Source organism: Alexandromys fortis, unplaced genomic scaffold, assembly GCF_014885135.2.
Source record: "Alexandromys fortis isolate MF-2015 unplaced genomic scaffold, M_Fortis_MF-2015_v1.1 scaffold_172, whole genome shotgun sequence".
In the NCBI taxonomy this organism is placed as follows: Eukaryota; Metazoa; Chordata; class Mammalia; order Rodentia; family Cricetidae; genus Alexandromys; species Alexandromys fortis.
The window spans coordinates 636513-655887 of record NW_026068061.1 but is presented as its reverse complement, the minus strand read 5'-3'; the positions used below and the strand labels follow the sequence as shown (position 1 = coordinate 655887).

Genomic DNA, 19375 nt, shown 5'->3' with positions numbered 1-19375 from the left:
GATGTACTCACTCACATTTGGTTTCGAGCCATAAATAAAGGGCATCGAGCCTATAATTCGGGTTCTTAGAGAAGCTAAATAAGAAGGAGAACCCAAAGAAAAACATTTAGGCATCCTCCTGAATATTAACCTTCATCAGGAGATGAAAGGAGACAGGAACAGAGACCCACATTGGAGCACCAGACTGAAATCCCAAGGTCTAAATCAGGAGAAGAAGGAGAGAGAGCACGAGCAAGGAACTCAGGACCGCGAGGGGGGCACCCACACACTGAGACAATGGGGATGTTCTATCAGGAACTCACCAAGGCCAGCTGGCCAGGGTCTGAAAAAGCCTGGGTTAAAACCGGTCTCGCTGAACATAGCAGACAATGAGGACTACTGAGACATCAAGAACAATGGCAATGGGGTTTTGATCCTACTGCACCTATTGGTTTTGTGGGAGCCTAGGCAGTTTGGATGCTCCCCTTACTAGACCTGGATGGAGGTGGATGGTCCTTGGACTTCCCACGGAGCAGGGAACCCTGATTGCTCTTTGGGCTGACGAGGGAGGGGGACTTGATTGGGAGAGGGGGAGGGAAAGGGGAGGCGGGGGTGAGGAAGAGACAGAAATCTTTAATAAATAAAAATAAAAAAAGAAAAAAAACTAGAAAAATGTTTTAGTAATGAGAATATATTACTTATAATTTCATGATTTACAATGGAAAAAGTTAAATTGTTACTGTTACTTTAGCAGGACCTTGCTAAGTAGCTCAGGCTGGTCTGGAATGTGAGCTTCGTGTTTTCAGCCTGTTGAGGGCTAAGATTATAGCATGAGCTACCAGGCAGCTTTATATAGATTTTTTTTCTAAGTAAAACTAAATGTCCAAGTGATAGCTTCAACAGTTATTGTTCCGTTTTCCCTTCAGACTGCATATATACATTTCAAGCTGCTCGCTATGACAAAAAGTTCTGGTTTGTCCTTTCCTTCTCTTTATGGTTTAATTGCTGCATAGGCACAAGTAGAATTCATTTCCCTGTCGTCTTCCGAACTGAAAATCCCTTAGCTCTGGAACGGAAAAGGCCAGCATCGGTGAAGGAAGTGGAGGCAAGTGCATGTCTATCTGGAGGTCCCCAGGGTGGGGTGTCCAAGTGAGGCTCTAGCTGCCTTAGACTGCCCCTGACTTCATGGCACAGAGGACCCAATAACTGCCCAGAACCTCCTTCTGAGCCCTGCGTCCATGGCTTGCCACATCATCAGGGTGAAGTAGGGAAGAAGAACGAGAAAGCACATAGACTCAGGAAAAGCAAAGATGGAGCTGCAATAGATTTAGAATTAGAATTTAGGTTGGAATTGGAATTTAGAATTAGAATTAGAATTTAAGTTAGAATTAGGATTTAGGTTGGAATTGAAATTTAGAATTAGAATTTAGGTTAGAATTAAGGTTTAGGCTGAAATTGGAATTTAGCATTAGAATTTAGGTTAGAATTGGGGTCTAGTTTGAAATTGGAATTTAGAATTAGAATTTAGGTTAAACCGAGAATTAGAATTTCCCAATTCTAACTTCCTAGGTGAGATCGAGCTTTGATGACTGCAGAGAGACCATCTACTGGGAAGGCGGGATCACCAGGAGCAGCCAGCGGTGAGAGGAAAAGAGACACAGCCTGCCAGTTCATTCCAAAGCACACATTTAAGCGACTAAACCAGGGCACCTCCACAGTTCCCAGTGTTTCTCAGTGCATTCATGCAGTCAGCATTCACCAGAAGGTACCACAGACCCAATATGTTGGAAGATGCAAGTTTTGAGTTTCTAACAGTTGATCCAAAACTGTGGTTTAGAGAGTGGCTTAGGTACCACAAGCATCAGGCGTCAGCATGGCTGAGGGCAAGAAGCCCTTTTGCGCCTCCAACTGAGGCAGCGAATTCTTCCGCCTCAGCCTGGAAGCCAGACTGGTGCAAGCTAATCATGAAATCACGGAGAACGTTCCCAGGCAAGCTCCCAAGGCCATGCGCTCTTGCCTGCTTGAACAGTTGCCTCCCTGCTGTGGAGTCCCTATGAACCCCTTACTATGTGGCTTCCAGACTGGCTCACCTCTGTGTTCCCCTCCACCTCCATCTTCCTGCACCTTAGGCTATTGCTTCCCTCTCACAGTGCTCTAGATTCCTCTGATCTACTCTCAGAATGGCAGATGTTCCTGAGGGTTCCATTTTCATCTTCGCAAATCTCTGGATGGCCCCGGGCAGAAGACTCTCACATTTCTATTGTTTAAGTGATCGCTACACTATCAGCTCAAATCTCCTTCCTCAAACCGTCACTCCTGCTTCCTGACATCTCCAGAGCATCACCTGTTCTCTTGTCTAAAGTGGAACTCTTCCCCTGCCCCCCCCCCCCCCCCGGACAAATGGAATCTGAGTTGCTCTCACCCTCACATCTGGATAAATCCACTGGTTCACGGCCCCTTTGAAGTTTTCATTTCTAACAAGGGTTCAGGTCTCTTCTGCTAATTTCTTCCCAGAGTGGTCACAGAAGCCTCCAGAGCCAGGATGGTGTTTTGTTGTCGAACTCAGCTGTGGTCTTTGACAGCCCTTCTAAAGTCCTCTTTCATCTCTTAAGACCTACAACAGGCAACACGCCCCATGGCCCGTGCACTCTGACATTCAACTATGCCATGTTTTGCAGACCTTCCCAGAATTCCATTGGGTGGTTTCGTTTTCCAGAGAGTCTCATGGGGTAGACCAGGATAGCTACAAACTCATATTCTTCCAGCCTGGGATGTCAGACATATGCTACCTTGCTCAGCTGCTCAGCTCCTTATTGGGCTGACAACTGTTCCTTAGACTTTCGTGGCTTTGTGCCATCATTTAATCTGGAGAAAATCTCCTCCTGGCCCTTCGGATCCTAGCAAGATTCTTCCAGTGCCAATTTATAAATCCTAGACTCCTGGTACTCTGACTGAGTTAACGATGCTTACCCTCTGTGTCCTCTGGGCCATCACTACATGACACTTGGTGTGCTGTAACAGTAAGCACCCCCCCCCAACACTAGAATACAAATGAGTTTTTCAGCAAGAACTGTAATTTAATTGTTGTTGTCTCCTTGGGGCCTAAGGCATGCTGAAACATGGCAGGCACTCAGAAGTGTCTAATTAACCTGGCATTAACAGTGAGGGACTATACAAGGCAGTTGGTACGCTATCCCCAAGTAAACATTAAGTCATGGTACTGGTTCAGAGCTATGAAGACTATCTTTAGGGACCGCCCTGGGGGTGAAGGCTGAATGGGTGAGAAGACAGTAGTATGGGAATAGATTTAAATACATGAAAACGTGGAAACACATGGGATGAACCATTAGGTTCTTGGTGAATTTTATCCCCAATAATTCTGTTGGAGCTTCAAAGCAGAAGTGCTCCTTCATACAATGCAGACAGCCTGAAAGAAAGGGGAGAGCTAAGATTAATAGCTAGCGGTCTGCCTTTGAAGGCATCTGATAGAAATCAAAAGAACTTGCCAAATTAGTCTAGTGAGCTGATTAAAATTCTCGACACTTCTCCAGCTTTGAATCTGGTCTTCTCTGCATATGTTGCATAAAATATCTTATATATCCATAAAACATGTAAAATTTAAATAGCATAAATAAAAGACCAGGATTTCTGGAGTCACTTATAAGTAAGTTTTATGCCCGGGGCGTATGGAATAGGGCTTCAGTCACAGGAGCCATTCATGGCGAAGGCTTTTTCCTTTCGACTGCGCTTCCTCTCTAGCACGCAGACTGACCTTCACAGAAAGTGTCTGCTCATTACTGAGCACTTGTGGCCAGGAGTGTTTCTATACAACAGAGGCAAGTCAGCTGTCCCTCAAGATCCTGGTGAGGCTTGGTTGGTTCTATCTATGAATACCCCAATCTATAGGTACTCAAGTCTCATATACACTGGCCTGGTATCTGCATATGAGCTACGCATAGCTATGCATGTAGATCATCTCTACATTACTTACAATACCCAACGAGGCATAAGCAGGATATAAACAGTGGTTATATCACATTACTTAGGTAATGACGACCCCAAAATAAGCTGCCTATTCTGTACAGAAGCAATTTCTTTCCTGGGTATTTTTGACCCATGGTTGGTTGAACGGGACAATGGGGAATCTGCAGACACAGGGAGCAGCTATCCTTTAGACTGCATGCTTCTGAAGTGGGGGTGGTGCATTCACTCATGCTTGACCCGAGGGTTGTAAGACACCCTCAGTTATGTTTGCCATGATAATCTATGAAGACAGAGATTCAAAGCAGAATGTGTAACCAGACAAAAAGAAGTATCTATGTTTCTTCCATAGAATAAAAGCTCGAAAACAAATCTCTTACCCCAGCACCAATGTTCTTGGAAAAGATCCAAGGTGAGGTCTACATCCCAGTGCAGTTTCGAGTTAGGCAACTCTGTGTTTCTCATAATTTCCACATTATGAAACAATATGAAGGCAAACTCAACCCTATTGATCCTTATTTAAATCGAATCAGTTCACATGATAGTCTTTCTTTCTTTGTGTGTGTGTGTGTGTGTGTGTGTGTGTGTGTGTGTGTGATGTTAGGTACGCTCCTCTCACTGAATCTGAAGCTAGGTTGTTTCAACAAGGCTGGTTGCCCACCTGGCTTGGGAGGTCTGCTCATATTTGTCCCCCAGTGCTGGGGTCACAGGCATATGTGGGCATGCCTGGATTTTTTTATGTGGGTCATAGGGATTGGAAGTTAGGCCCTTAGGTTTGTCGCCAGACAGTGGACAAGCTAAACGTTCCCAGGGGAGTTTGACATGCAGCAGATGCGGAACCATGTTGTCATCCCCCCGTGTCTGACTAGGCTATCCCATGGCAAAAAGGCTGTGCACACTTTGAGTCATCCGGAGGTCTGCCATGGTGGTGAGGACTAAGAACAGTAATGGCAGCTTGTCTACCAGAAAGATGAAGACGGGAATCCATCCCTGTGATGTCAGGAGAGAAAGATCAGCAAGCCGTGCCTTTCCTCCTCAGTCACCCGGAGTCGAACGAGTTCTCTGTTTAATTCCTTTCGCCCACCAGCATCCAGTGGTACTTAAACTTATGTAGACATCAGAATAACCTCGGGGGGGGGGGTTCTGGAAACTCCAGTTAGTTGGCCCCATTCCAGAGCTTCTGAGTCAGGGGGTCTAAAATGATGCTCAAGGCTCTATATGGCGGACATCTTCTCGGTGGTGGTAATAAGGACCACGGCCACCACTGTTGCTTGAGATGCAACCATGGACTCTTTGATTGAAACACCCTGAAAAGACTTCGAAAGCACAGGTTCATATCCTTAGCACCTGCAGAATGGAAATCATCCTGCCAAACTTTACCTCTTCCCAAGCAAGGCTCGTGAGCTCAAAACTTCAAGCATTGTGCTTTAGAAAAGTCTTATTTAGGGTCTGTCCTACCTCCATGAACTATGGCAAGCAAGGAGCTCTCTGCCTAGGCCCACACTCAGCAAGAAGAAGCTGAGAGCTGACATGTTCTCGCCAGTCCCTAGTCCTGACTGGTTATGCTGAAGGCCACAGCAGGAGAGCAGAGTCTTACAGGACTGCCAGTCTCAGAGAACCAGCCCATTACGTCATCTTTTAGGCAGCCAAGTCTGGTCTTTTTTGCACCTAGCTCCCTTTGGACTAGCCTGGAGCCAGAAAAGGCCTTCCATAGGTGCAAAGCTCTTGCGAGCTATTTTGAAGAGCTCTGTCATGAAACCAGGTGACAGCCATGTTGTTGAACTCCATTGATAATTTCTATCACAGCTTATATCCCTTCAATCACAACGAAACAGACTTTATACTTGAGACCAAAAGTCAACACCTTCTAACTGACTGGTGTCTATCTTGAGACCAGAGGAAGTGGGAAGTAAAAATGAATGAAATTCATATATAAGTGTATAAAACCGTAAACAATAATAAGAAGTTATAACGGCAAACAGCATACATAAAGCAACCTAAATGCATGCACGCTAATTAATTAAAGCAATCAAAGGAGATGATGATAGGGCTGAGATGTTCCTTATCCCAGGATACAGCCACTTCCAACACCCACATCAAGCCCGTTCTAAGACTGACCCAGCCAGGGTCACTGCAGTGCCAGGTCTTCCCCAGTCCCAATCTCATTGCTTTGAGCCCCAGAGCCATAGAAGGAAAGCCAGGCCAATGTCACAATCATGAGAACTAGGTTCAGCAAAGAAAAACTGGAAACCCTCCATAAGCCAGCTCCAAGTAGAACCAACACCCCAGTGGAAATTTCTAGACCCTGAGCTAGGAGCCAGGTAGAATCTGTAGCAGCTGGTGAGCTGCTTCTATTTGGAGCAAATCTGTATCTCCTGAGTCTCTATAACTGTGTTTTTCTAAGTTTGAGGTTTTTTTCTTACAGCCAACATGCTAGACTTGGGCAAATCTGTTCATCCGCTCGAAGATGTTCTAAAATTATAAAGCTGAATTGACGCCTGCTTGCTCAACATCCCCCCCCCCCCCAGCTGCGTCAGAGGCCCGGCAGTGGCTTGGGAGGCTCGCAGTGCCTTTACCTGAGCTGGTGGAGGCCGGGGACTTGCTTCGCCTGGAAGGTCCTGGGCTCTTAGTTGTGCCTCTGCGGGACGACGATGCTATTTTGGTGTAAGAAGTGGATTTCACCACACGACATTCTGGGGAAAGAATGAGAAGACACGTGAGGTTTGGGAAACAGACACTCTAAGCCTCCAAATTTCAAGCCTCCAAACTTACCTAACTTACAATAGTACTATGAATCACTTTGAATAGGCTGATAAAGGGGTGCTTTTATTGGGGCTCTCTCCATGGACCTTTTCAGTTATTGGTGGTTTTGTAAATTTACCTACCATGAGTTCTTTCTTCCAAGAAAAACGTTAGAAGGAAAGGTCACTTTTACAAAGCAAGAAGTGTGATGGAAGATTCCACCCACTTGCCAGACCCAGTGTTGGTTCTGGGGTCCTTACTGGGGTAATTGTGCACCTAGGATGTGTGGGAACTCTATGTGGGTAGCCCTGGAAACCGGGTGTCATCGTCCTGCTTACAAGGAAATGATGACCTTCAGCCCATCACCGAGGGAACCTGCTGCAGAGCTTGCTTTGTGTCTACAATTTGTCCAACCGTGGGGATAAAAAAAACAATCTCTTCTATTTTTAAGTTTCCAGTTTTCATGCTCATTAAATTCAGTGCTACGTATTGGAAATAATGAAGAATTTCCTATTTTCCTCTCAGTGAACTGTCTGGATTAATTATGACATGCAAATATGCACTATCTTGCTCTAAAGAATGCACCCTTGATAATTAAAGCCTGTGTTTTTGAAATGATAATCAATTAGATAGAAAAATGTAAAATATATTAAGAATACTTGATAACTCATGATCAAATGACGCCTTAGTTTTGAAAGTGCTAGAATATTTTTCTTTTTTCTTTATTTATTAAAGATTTCTGTCTCTTCCCCTCCCCTTCCCCCAATCAAGTCCCCCTCCCTCGTCAGCCCAAAGAGCAATCAGGGTTCCCTGCCCTATGGGAAGTCCAAGGACCACCCACCTCCATCCAGGTCTAGTAAGGTGAGCATCCACGAAACTGCCTAGGCTCCCACGAAACCAATAGGTCCAGTAGAATCAAAAACCCGTTGCCATTGTTCTTGAGGTCTCAGTAGTCCTCCTTGTCCGCTATGTTCAGCGAGACCAGTTTTGACCCAGGCTTTTTCAGACCCAGGCCAGCTGGCCTTGGTGAGTTCCTGATAGAACATCCCCATTGTCTCAGTGTATGGGTGCACCCCTCGCGGTCCTGAGTTCCTTGCTTGTGCTCTCTCTCCTTCTGCTCCTGATTTGGACCTTGAGATTTCAGTCCGGTGCTCCAATGTGGGTCTCTGTCTCTGTCTCCTTTCATCGCCTGATGAAGTTTAATATTCAGGAGGATGCCTATATGATTTTCTTTGGGTTCTCCTTCTTATTTAGCTTCTCTAAGAACCCGAATTATAGGTTCAATGTCCTTTATTTATGGCTAGAAACCAAATATGAGTGAGAACATCCCATGTTCCTCTTTTTGGGTCTGGCTTACCTCACTCAGGATGGTGTTTTCTATTTCCATCCATTTGCCTGCAAACTTCAAGAAGTCCTTGTTTTTTACTGCTGAGTAGTACTCTAATATGTATATATTCCATACTTTCTTCATCCATTCTTCAATTGAAGGGCATCTAGGTTGTTTCCAGGTTCTGGCTATTACAAACAATGCTGCTATAAACATAGTAGAGCATATACTTTTGTTGTGTGATAAGGCCTCTCTTGGGTATATTCCCAAGAGTGGTATTGCTGGGTCCATGGGTAGGTTGATCCCAAATTTCCTGAGAAACCTCCACACTGCTTTCCAGAGTGGTTGCACAAGTTTGCATTCCCACCAGCAATGGATGAGTGTACCCCTTTCTCCACAACCTCTCCAGCAAAGGCTATCATTGGTGTTTTTGATTTTCGCCATTCTGACAGGTGTAAGATGGTATCTTAAAGTTGTCTTGATTTGCATTTCCCTGATCGCTAAGGAAGTTGAGCATGACCTTAGGTGTCTTTTGGCCATTTGAACTTCTTCTGTTGAGAGATCTCTGTTCAACTCAGTGCCCCATTTTATAATTGGGTTGATTAGCCTTTTACGGTCTAGTTTCTTGAGTTCTTTATATATTTTGGAGATCAGACCTTTGTCAGTTGTGGGGTTGGTGAAGATCTTCTCCCAGTCAGTGGGTTGCCTTTCTGTCTTAGCAACAGTGTCCTTTGCTTTACAGAAGCTTCTCAGTCTCAGGAGGTCCCATTTATTCAATGAGGCCCTTACTGTCTGTGCTGCTGGGGTTATACGTAGGAAGTGGTCTCCTGTGCCCACGTGTTGTAGAGTACTTCCCACTTTCTCTTCAATCAGGTTCAGTGTGTTTGGACTGATATTGAGGTCTTTCACCCACTTGGACTTGAGTTTTGTGCATGGTGATAGATATGGGTCTATTTTCATTCTTCTACAGATTGACATCCAGTTTTGCCAGCACAATTTGTTGAAGATGCTCTCTTTTTTCCATTGTATACTTTTAGCTCCTTTATCGAAAATCAGGTGTTCATATGTTTGTGGGTTAAAGTCAGGGTCTTCTATTCGATTCCATTGGTCGACTTCTCTGTTTTTATGCCAATACCAAGCTGTTTTCAATACTGTAGCTCTGTAATAGAGTTTGAAGTCAGGGATGGTAATGCCTCCAGACGTTCCTTTATTGTATAAGATTGTTTTGGCTATCCTGGGTTTTTTGTTTTTCCATATAAAGTTGATTATTGTCTTCTCCAGATCTGTGAAGAATTTTGATGGGATTTTGATGGGGATTGCATTGAATCTATAGATTGCTTTTGGTAGAATTGCCATTTTTACTATGTTGATCCTCCCAATCCAAGAGCAAGGGAGATCCTTCCATTTTCTGGTGTCCTCTTCTATTTCTTTCTTCAAAGACTTAAAGTTCTTGTCAAATAGATCTTTCACTTCCTTGGTCAGGGTTACCCCAAGATATTTTATGCTCTTTGTGGCTATCGTGAAAGGTGATGCTTCTCTGATTTCCCTTTCTGTTTCATTTTCCTTAGTGTATAGGAAGGCAACTGATTTTTTGGAGTTGATCTTGTATCCTGCCACATTACTAAAGGTGTTTATCAGCTGTAGGAGTTCTTTGGTAGAGTTTTTGGGGTTAGAATATTTTTCTACTCATTTATATTTTTTAATTAACAATGGAGTTAATCTACATATTGGCCTGTAGCCAGCCCTTTTCTCACTTCAATAATGGTTAATTTTTTTGTCACCTTGACACAAGCTAGAATCATCTAGGAAGAGCAAACTTCAGAAAATGCCTCTGCTGATTGTCCTGAGGGCAAGTCTATGGTACATCTTCTTGATGGATGATTGATGTGGGAAGGTGTAGCCCACGGTGGACAGCGCCACCTCTGGTCTTAAGTGGTATAAAAAAAGCAAGCTGGGCAAGCCACCAGGAGCAAACTAGTAAACAACACTTCTCTATGGTCTCAGCTTCAGTTCCTACCTCCAGGTTCCTGGCCTCCTTGATCTCCTGCCTTAGCCTCCCTCAATGATGGGATGAATGGGATGAATAAACCTTTTCTTCTCCAAGTTGCAGTTGGTCTTGGCCTTTATCACAGTTACAGAGAGCAAGCTAATTCGTGGGCATTTTTAGCTGTCAAGCATCTTACTATATAGAATATTCCAGCTCACTTAATCATTTAAACTTTGAATTAAATGCTTTCAGCATTTTTGTTACTGTAATAACTTAGTAGCACCCTAGAAAATGAGCATTTAGTTAGCCAATCATTTACTTCATAAATATTTCGTCCTTGAAATTCAACTTTTAGTGACTAGAAGAACACATTGGAAGGGCTCAAAAATATTTGCTGAGTGAGTGAATTTGATAAATTGGAAGATAAGTAACCTCTCTTAAATGTCTTCTTAAAAGACTGCTTTTATGTGTTTGTGTGTGTGTACCTGCTTGCCGGTATGTGCACCACATGCCTGCAGTACCCGTGGAGGCCAGAAGAGGTAACTGGATCTCTTGGATCTGGAGTTACCAGTGGTTGTGATCTGTCATGTGGGTGCTGGGAACTCGATTCTGAACTGCTGAGCCATCTCCCCAGTTCCCATAAGTTCTTAGAAGCTCTGGTCCTCAGCTGTCTCACACAAATCATGCTTATATTAGCCATGGTCACTTTCCTGAGATCTTCTTGTGGTTGTGCATCATCTTACAATCCCCTTTGGGAAAATTTCTGAACAAAATTAAGCTATCATTGCTGAAAACCTGAAGTGGTTTTATTGCTGGTGATGCTGCAGATTTTGTTTTGCACATATACCCATCATTTGTACTTCTTCTTTTGCAATGACTTATCAATGGCCTCTGCTTTCCTGAGATTGAGAGACTCTCTTTTTAGCTTGCATGAATACATGTTATATATCAAAATTTTATTCTTTAGCTTATTATGAATAAAATGATGTTAGTAACATTTCTCTTTGCTGCCAGCTGTTGAAATATGTTAACCTTTCAAATGTTTTCATGAGTAGTAGTTAAAAATTGAAGAATGGGTCTGGGGGATGCCTAGTAGTCTCAAGATTCTGGGTTTAATCTTTAGGAGCACATGTCTACCCACACATACACATATACACATCTCTATCCTGTTCATTTTTATTATACCTTTTTAAAAGTTAAGAATTCACAATTCCAAGTTACTGGAATTGTGGTCTGGATTCACAACCACTGATGCCCGGCTTCATGTTGAAATTATACTTCCCTATGTATGAAATTCATCATTTTTTAAGTTCAAAATATGTTTCTTTACCTGATCTACTTTGAGCAAGGTGGTTGCCATCGCCTGGTAAAGGAGAAACAGGTGTGCATAAGAAACATCAGTGCCGCGAGACTAAAAACAATAGCTAGGACACAGAGAAGAGCCTCGTACACCGAACGGAGGCAGAGAAGAGGAAAGATTTAGTGGGAAGGAAGAAGGAAGAAGAGAAGGGAAAAGAGGAGGGAGGAAGCAGCAAGGCGGAAGAGGAGAAGAAGGAAGAACCCTGCCTTGAGGTATGAGTATGTGTGGTCTCTTCTGAATTTTCTTCATAGTAAAAAAGAACAGAGAAAGGAATCAAGGTTATGACCTACTCAGTGTCAGTCCAATTTCTCCCAGTGGTTACTTTGTGGGCACTGCTCTGGCCCGCCCAGGGAGCCTCAGCTCACAATAGGAATTGTTTTCCTAAAAGAAGATTCAAAACAAAACAAAACAAACTTCTACTATGGGCCTATCAACACAAAGTCAAAGGAACAACCAAGAAGCAAGCGCAATGCTGAAGACATAACCAGAAACAGTGGGCTCATCCACAGGATGCGAGAATGCAATGGCTTAGTGTGTGTCCTACGAGAGGCTGTAGTTCACAAAGCTCTGCTTTGGAGCCGGAGGAGAAAACCTCGGATTAGCCGAGGACTCTGTCCTCACCACTGACAATATATTCTGGAGTTCGTCCTAGATTTTGGGCATCTGCCCCGTCTTCTGGCAGCACGTTAACAACTGAACTGAATCAGCACAGTGCGGCTGGTCCACGGGCATGCCTCCAGGTACATTTTTATCAAGTGCCCACTGTGTGCCAGGCACTGAGGCTGCAGGCTGAACAACACAAAATTGGAGCTTGTGGCTCCAAATGGTAGTGATGCTTTTTTTGTTGTTTTATTTTTGCTAATTTTGTTTCATAAGCCACAGCGTTTGAAAACTCTTAGTTATCCCAACAAATCGCTGTTAAATAACTATGGCTCCTTCTGATTTTAAATCAGAGCCAAGGCTGTAATGAGGGCAGGGTGACTGGGGCTCTTTTGTTTAAGGTCATGGGTGTCTGGAGGTCACATAAATTTAAAATAATTATTTGGAAAGCTCTGTTAGTTAGCGGGAGTGAGCGGGCAGACCACGGAGTTACCAGATGGCATGGGCTGTTAATACTCGCTGCCTTTGAGCTTTAGCTACGAATTCAAATGGTGGTTCTAGGATTATCCCTCATGTTTGCCACAGGGGCCAGAGCTGTTGGCTGTTAACTCCAGCTCCCAGCACAACAGAACTGACCCTGTCACACTAAATTGGGATTCTTCCAGGTACCAGCAATATATCAGATTGTTGACTCAGACAGCTTGGTCTGATCAGAGCAAATAGAGGAATTTCAGGATGTTTTAAACAGTCCATGCCGCAGTGTTAATCGATGAGAAATACTCATGTATTACTCTCTGCTTCTCTCCCTTATCTGTTGAGTGCTAACTAGCATGTGGATTAGGAGAGAACACAGAATAACTGCTCAGCAAATAAGACCTGGTGTATGTTTGTCCTGTGAGAACTAGTGTGAGCTCCCAGTAATCATCTAGCCCCCCCCCCCCCCGCACACACTTTACATGTGAGAAAAGCCAACCCTCTGAGAGCTAAGGGACGCACATCAGAACACAAGCCACAAGGCCGGTTGTTTTATTATCTCCATTTCCATGTGATTGACATTGGGACTTAATCTGCTTCTCCGTTTATGACAAAATCTGTATCAGTGGCCAAGGCCAGGAGAAGATGAGTGAGTGAGTGAGTATGGTTCATGGGAAGGGGGACAAGAGACTAGTTAGAATCTCAAGATGAGGCCGGGCGGCGGTGGTGCACGCCTCTAATCCCAGCACTCAGGAGGCAGAGGCAGGTGGACCTCTGTGAGTTCGAGGCCAGCCTGGTCTATAAGAGCTAGTTAGTTCCAGGACAGACTCCCAAGCTACAGAGAAACCCTGCCTTGGAAACAAAACACAGAAAACAACCACAAGATACTAAATGCAACTTTCTACCAAACTGTCCATTGCGTCATAAAAAAGAAAGAACGAATTGACTTTGAGAAGTAGAACTATATGGAAGTATTAACGTGAGGACCGAGGAGTCTGAAAATCTCAAATCTCATGCCCCTTGCCCCCAGGGTAGGACTGAGGCTCCCTGAATCCTGTTGGGGATTAATCTAATTTTGAAGGCCTGGGGTGGATAACAGAAAGAGAAAAGGAACAAATTACTTGAGTGGATTTCTGTTGTCGCTGCTCTCTCTCCAGGGTCAGAATAAACTCAGTTAAAAAATGCTGTGGGGTTAAGACATGTAGGGGTGGGGGGTGACAGAGAGAGTCCTCCAGCAGCTTTGCAGCTAAAAGTTTAAGTTTTCAGCTATTTTTTCCATTGGGATTACATTTTATAATGGTAAGAAATGTCATGAAGAAAAACAAATGATGAATGCCCTCAGAGAGAATGTCAGAGTCCTTGTCAGTCTAAAACCACCATTTTAAACACGAGGAACAAGCTGACCTAAGCAGTCAGCAAAGACAATGCCTTTTTGCTCACATAAAGGACATTGTCACTGTCTCCCGCTAGGAAGAAATTGGTACCGCAAATATGGGGTCATCTACCCTTCAGCAATCACATCTTTTATTACGATTGGATTGCTTGCTTGGACTTTCCTGAGCAGGTCTGTAAGAGGCTGCATGTCCTGTGTGGAGATGCTGGACAATTCAGTTATTCCTCAAACACATGGAAAGATGATTGCAAAGCACATAAGAAATGGCCAGAGTTGCTTGCTATTGAAGATCACAGCCTACCATGTGAGCACTTGTCTTTTGGTATGTGTGGGGTTTGTTTCAAAGTCCATGGATACTGGGCTGCTGTATGAAACGGTGTCATATTTAACATCACCTATACATAGCCTTCTGTGCACAGTTTAAATCAGCTCTAGGCTAATAAACTAGTGGCAAAGCAAACTGTGGTTATACGGCATTATTTAAACAAGGATGGAGAAACAGGCCTGCCCATGTGGACATTGGAATGAGAATGTCCTCACAGGCCCAGATGTTTGAAGAGTTGGTTCCCAGTTGGTGTGCCCTTTGAGGTTTAGGAGGTGTGGTCTTTCTAGAGGAAGTCCAACACTGGGGGCGGGCTTTGAGCGAGTATAACCTTGCCTCATTTCCACTCTGCTCTCTCTGCTTCCTGCTTGCGCTTGGAGCTGTGAGCTCTGAGCCTCCCACTCCTTCCTCCTTGCCTGCTGCTTGCTACCATTCCTCCCTGCCACGATGAACTCTTTTTCCCTCTGGAATAATAAGCCTCAGAAGCTCTTTCTTGTATAATTTGCCTTGGCCATATTGTATCACAGCAACAGAGAAAATAACTAATCCAGCCCATGTTATGGCTTAGAGTCACAGTGTTTCCAATGGCTCATATCCCGAATGCTTGTCTCCTATTGGTGGTGGACCATGAGGGCATTCACTTCATCAACGAGTTCAGCCGTTCAGGAGCTCATACTGGATGGATCAGGAGATGGGTTCTGCGGAAGAATGAGGCCCCTGTGGAAATGGCTTTGCTGGGCAGATCTTGTTTTGGATTCTTTGCTCACTTTCCTTCCTGCACGCCAGGAAATGAACCTTCAGTTTTCTTCTGCCTCATCTTCGTCTCGCGGTGGGGGAGGGGGCTCTGCTTCACCTCAGGCCTCAGTGAGGTGATGTCAAGTAATCAATGACGGATGACAATGAGGCAAAATGTATGATTACTCTTTTCAATGGTTCCTCTGAAGCGCTCATCCTGGGGATGGCAGACTAATGCGGTACAGACGAATTTCTATTCTCTGCTACTGGAGATTAAATCAAGGGCTGCAAGCATGCCCGGCAAGGGTTCTGCCTTTATGCTCCACCCTGTCACAGACGAAACTTGAAGAAAATTGTCTATCCATGGTTTTCTTGGGGGAGCCCACACATGTGGAAGGCCAATTGTACAGTTATGAACAGTGCTCCCAAAAGCCGTTGTGCAGAAGGCTTGGTTCCCGGTGTGATGTTACTGGATGATGGTGGCACCATCAGGAGGTAGGACTGGAGAGGGGCTTTAGGTCACTGGGGACATACCATTAAAGGGTGTTGTGGGACAATACTTCCATCCTCTTTCTGCTTGCTGGCCTGAGACTTAAGTTTGTTTGGCCACATCCTCCTACGATATGCCACTCTTTTTCAGGGGCCCAGAGCAAGGGCCTTGCCCAGGTTTCCCTTGAGACCCCCCAGAGCTCTAAGGCCAAACAACATTTTCTAAGCTATCGTCTCTGAATTTACAGATACAAAGAGTTGACTAATATATACAGAAAACACATTGACTGCGTGGAATGTGGGGACTACGCCCATAGGTGGGGCATGGGGACTCCCCTGCTTTGGAAATGTTTCTCCCTAACTCTTTGGGGTGGAATTCGCCATCCTCCATGGGGTCTACAAGCTCTGTACAGACACTCACTTTGCAGATGTTCTGAGGATCTGAGTAGACGGTAGTTTAAGGGTCTCTCATTTCAGTCAGGCCACGCCAGAACTGGGCAGACTGAGAGAGACGGCACAGACGGTGAGGAGAGAGGGGTGGAACATAGTCTCTGGCACTGTTCCTGATGGCACGAGCATCTCCACCTAGGCAGATCCTCCCTGCACTCGGGAACAGTTGGTAGGTGGGCGGAAGTGCCACCGAAGGTGCTGGGGGACAGAAATGGTTCCAGAATTGCCGCGCGCTGCCAACAGCTCACCTGAGAGAACACAGCATCAGTGCAGGAGACTGCATGCACCTGCTGCAGAATCTTGACCAAAGCACAGGGGAATACCCCTGGTTGTCTAGACAACCCTGGTGGGAGGCTGCACACTGGGTAGCAAACACTCTTTAAATATAGAAAGAGTTTATTACCCTTGTCTCTTTTTAACACAAGCCGGAATAAAAGCATTCCTGGGCAGAGGCCTCTCCATCCATCTCCTCTATATTCAGTTGCTCTGCACTGTGGCGATGATTTGATTTCACAGAACCCATGACAAGCATTGGCTGTTGTGTGCCCTACCCTGACGACAAAAGCAAGCTCCCTCTTAATTTGGCAAAGGAACAGAGATTCCAACTGGAATAATATTTGTCCCTGTTGCTATATATGCAAAAGAGTCAGGAAGTACATTTGGTTCTAGCAGGTTTTGTTTCAAAAATGGCATTACTCTTCACACACACACAGAGAGAGAGAGAGAGAAAAAGAGAGAGAGAGAAAGAGAGAGAGAGAGAGAGAGAGAGAGAGAGAGAGAGAGAGAGAGCACTGCTACCTCTCTAAAAAGTTGCCCTGAGATGTTGGTGTTCTCTGAGTTGGAGGAAGCCTCTAAGAATACCAAGGTCATCAGTTGACCCTTGGTTTTAGGAACATTCTCTTCGCAGACAGCTGGAGATGGTTGTCCAGCTCCTCAAAACTCTTCCGAGGCCTAAACGTTCCGCCAAATTCTGCCTGACGGATTTGGAAGCCTGGCCACCCTCAATTAATCTTCAGCTTGCCTATGTGGGGGAGCCAAACAGAGCGTGGCTGGGAACAATTGTGACTGAGCTTAATAAAATGATTCCCATACTCCACAGCAGCTTTGAAGGCAAAGGAATGCTCCTTGCAGACAGGGGTTCTGTGCATCTTCCTAGCCAAACCCTCCAGGGTGAGGCCCCTGTCTGTGTCTCTGCCCCACCGGGCTTCTGAATCCACACCGATATCGCGAGGAGAATCCGTCTCCACTGCCTGTGGATCTGAGCAAACGCTGCTGCCCTGAGCTCCCTATGCCGCTTGTCTAAGGCAAATGCACCAACAATGGGACATCCTAACACTAAACATTTAAAAAAAAATATGTCAGGAGCGAACTGAATTAGAGGCAAAGGCATGAATTTGGTGGTTTCGCAGGAGAGTAGAAAAGATCCAGCAACTGAGATCTTAAAAGCGTCTTCTAAAAATACCTACACGTGTGGCTGGCTGAAGCAGCACCTCTGATGCCGCTGCGGTTTTCAGAACACCAGCTAAGCGCTCCAGTCGGGGCCCACGTGCTGGCACACCTCGTGACTCCAGGGGCCCTGGTGAGAGCCGACACATTACATAACATCCAGGAGAAGCTCCATGGCACGGGCATTTTCTGTATTAACGCGGAGACTCCTCAGATCTTCTGTTTCGGTCACAACAGGAATCTCTTTTCCAAATACTTCCCTGATTCCCTCCCTGTCAACTGACAGAAGATAACTGTTCACCTCGAACAGCCCAGAGCTGACCTCGGGTTCCTACCCTTATCTCTATCTCTTCAAGCTCCTCCCATGGCTGCTCCTTTCATCTCAATGTTAGCCCTAGGGGAAAAGAGAGAAAGGAAGGGGAAGGCAAGTCCTCAGGCAAAGCTGAGCCTCCTCCCACTAGAACTTCATCTTCTGAAGCAGAGGTTGTCCTTTCTTCCCCCACCTGGCAATTTCAGTGGGGAGCTGCCGGCTGATAGCTCCACCCATGGCCTCTACCCACTGGGTACCCTTTCCTAGTTGAAATGACAATAATTACCTTCACACCCTGACAACAGCCTGGGATGGGGCCTGTTCCCTCTGGTTGGGAACCATTACCATCTGTCTCCATTAGGTACTTTTCCTGGGGCAGCCCCAAGTTAGTTCTTCCTTAAAGGAAATAATGAAATCATTACCCATCACCTGTCTGGATCCTCCCAACAATGCATTTTTTTAAATTCTTTCTGCAGCCTTAGCAGCATGAATTGGTTCTAAGGTAAATTCTTGCAGCGCGCTCTGGTACTACTGGACAGGCGCGGTTGCTCTAGTGGTTTCTCACTGGGAATTTGGAGGTGAGGGAGGTCAGAGAGACACAGGGGAGAGAAGCTTAACTTCTGCCACGCAGAGGGCAAACCTGCGTTTTGCAGAAGGGATTGGAGCACAGCCCAGGATCAACCAGACTCGAAGCAAGATATCTTCCTGCCGGACTGCATGTGTTATCTGCAACCGTCCTTTTAGGAAGGAGCCCCATGCAGAGAACCTGAGCTGACTCCATGCAGGAGAATTCTCTCCCTACCCACAGGGATGTGGGAGTTTGTTAGTTCAGTCATCAAACCTGACAATATGGGGCACCTGTTGGCTGCAATGAAGCCAGGATCTCATCTTTCTGACTGCGCAGTGGTCATGCACCTGCTAACACTGCATTCATTATGACAACCCACTATCCACTAACAGTGAATATGATCCCCAAAGAAAACTCTTTAAAAAGATCTGAGATTGTCCTCTACTATTCACAAAGAATCTGCCACCTTGCTGGGTGGTGGCGGCGCACGCCTTTAATCTCAGAAGTGGGGACGCAGAGGCAGGCGGATCTATGATTTCGAGGCCAGCCTGTTTACAGAGTGAGTTCTAGGACAGCCAGGGCTACACAGTAAAATCCTGTCATGAAAAAAAGGCAAAATGAAAGAAGAAAAAAAAAGCATCTGCCATCTCTTCACTGGCTGCTGGCACTTCAGTCAGCTGTTGTCACCTTTTAGAGGCACCACAGTTGCAGTGACTGAAGTTGACAAGCCCCCGTTGGATGACTGTGAGTTTATTTTTATAAAACATCCTGAGAATCTTCAGTGAGAGGTCTAGAAAACCCACAGATGCCTCTCCTCCCAAAGCGGCGTGGTTTCCACATCATTTGGCCTAAGTGTGAGGCCTTCTTAGTATTTCCAGAAGCCTGACCACGTTGAGATACATGGAAGCAATAGCCGGATCATCTAAAACCTTGCAGCTACCAGCCCAGGAATCCAACCCTTCCCATGCTGACTAGCCAGAAAGGCAGCAAGCACACTCGAAGTTAGAACAATAAAAAGTCAGACAACTGTCTCTAATCACAGTCCAGGGAGCCAAACAACCGCCCCCAAATCAACCAGACTTCAGTGGCCAGGGTTTGCGTAGTAACGGACAGCTTTCCTAATTGTTAGCGTCTCCAACTTGGGACTCATCAAACGCACCCCCTAGTCACACAAGAGAACACCCCCCTTATAGGCAGCCTACCTGCCGCTTC

General features: G+C 45.4%; 1 protein-coding gene across 4 annotated transcripts in view; it reads right to left on the bottom strand.

Annotated features, from left to right (window-relative positions):
• Dclk1 (doublecortin like kinase 1) overlaps positions 1–19375 on the bottom strand; it is a 288199-nt gene that overhangs the window by 82765 nt on the left and 186059 nt on the right. For all 4 annotated transcript variants that reach the window (XM_050120243.1, XM_050120236.1, XM_050120238.1 and 1 more), the window contains exon 5: positions 6537–6653. In XM_050120243.1, coding sequence (XP_049976200.1) covers positions 6537–6653 — 117 coding nt within the window. The remainder of the gene's footprint in view (positions 1–6536; positions 6654–19375) is intronic.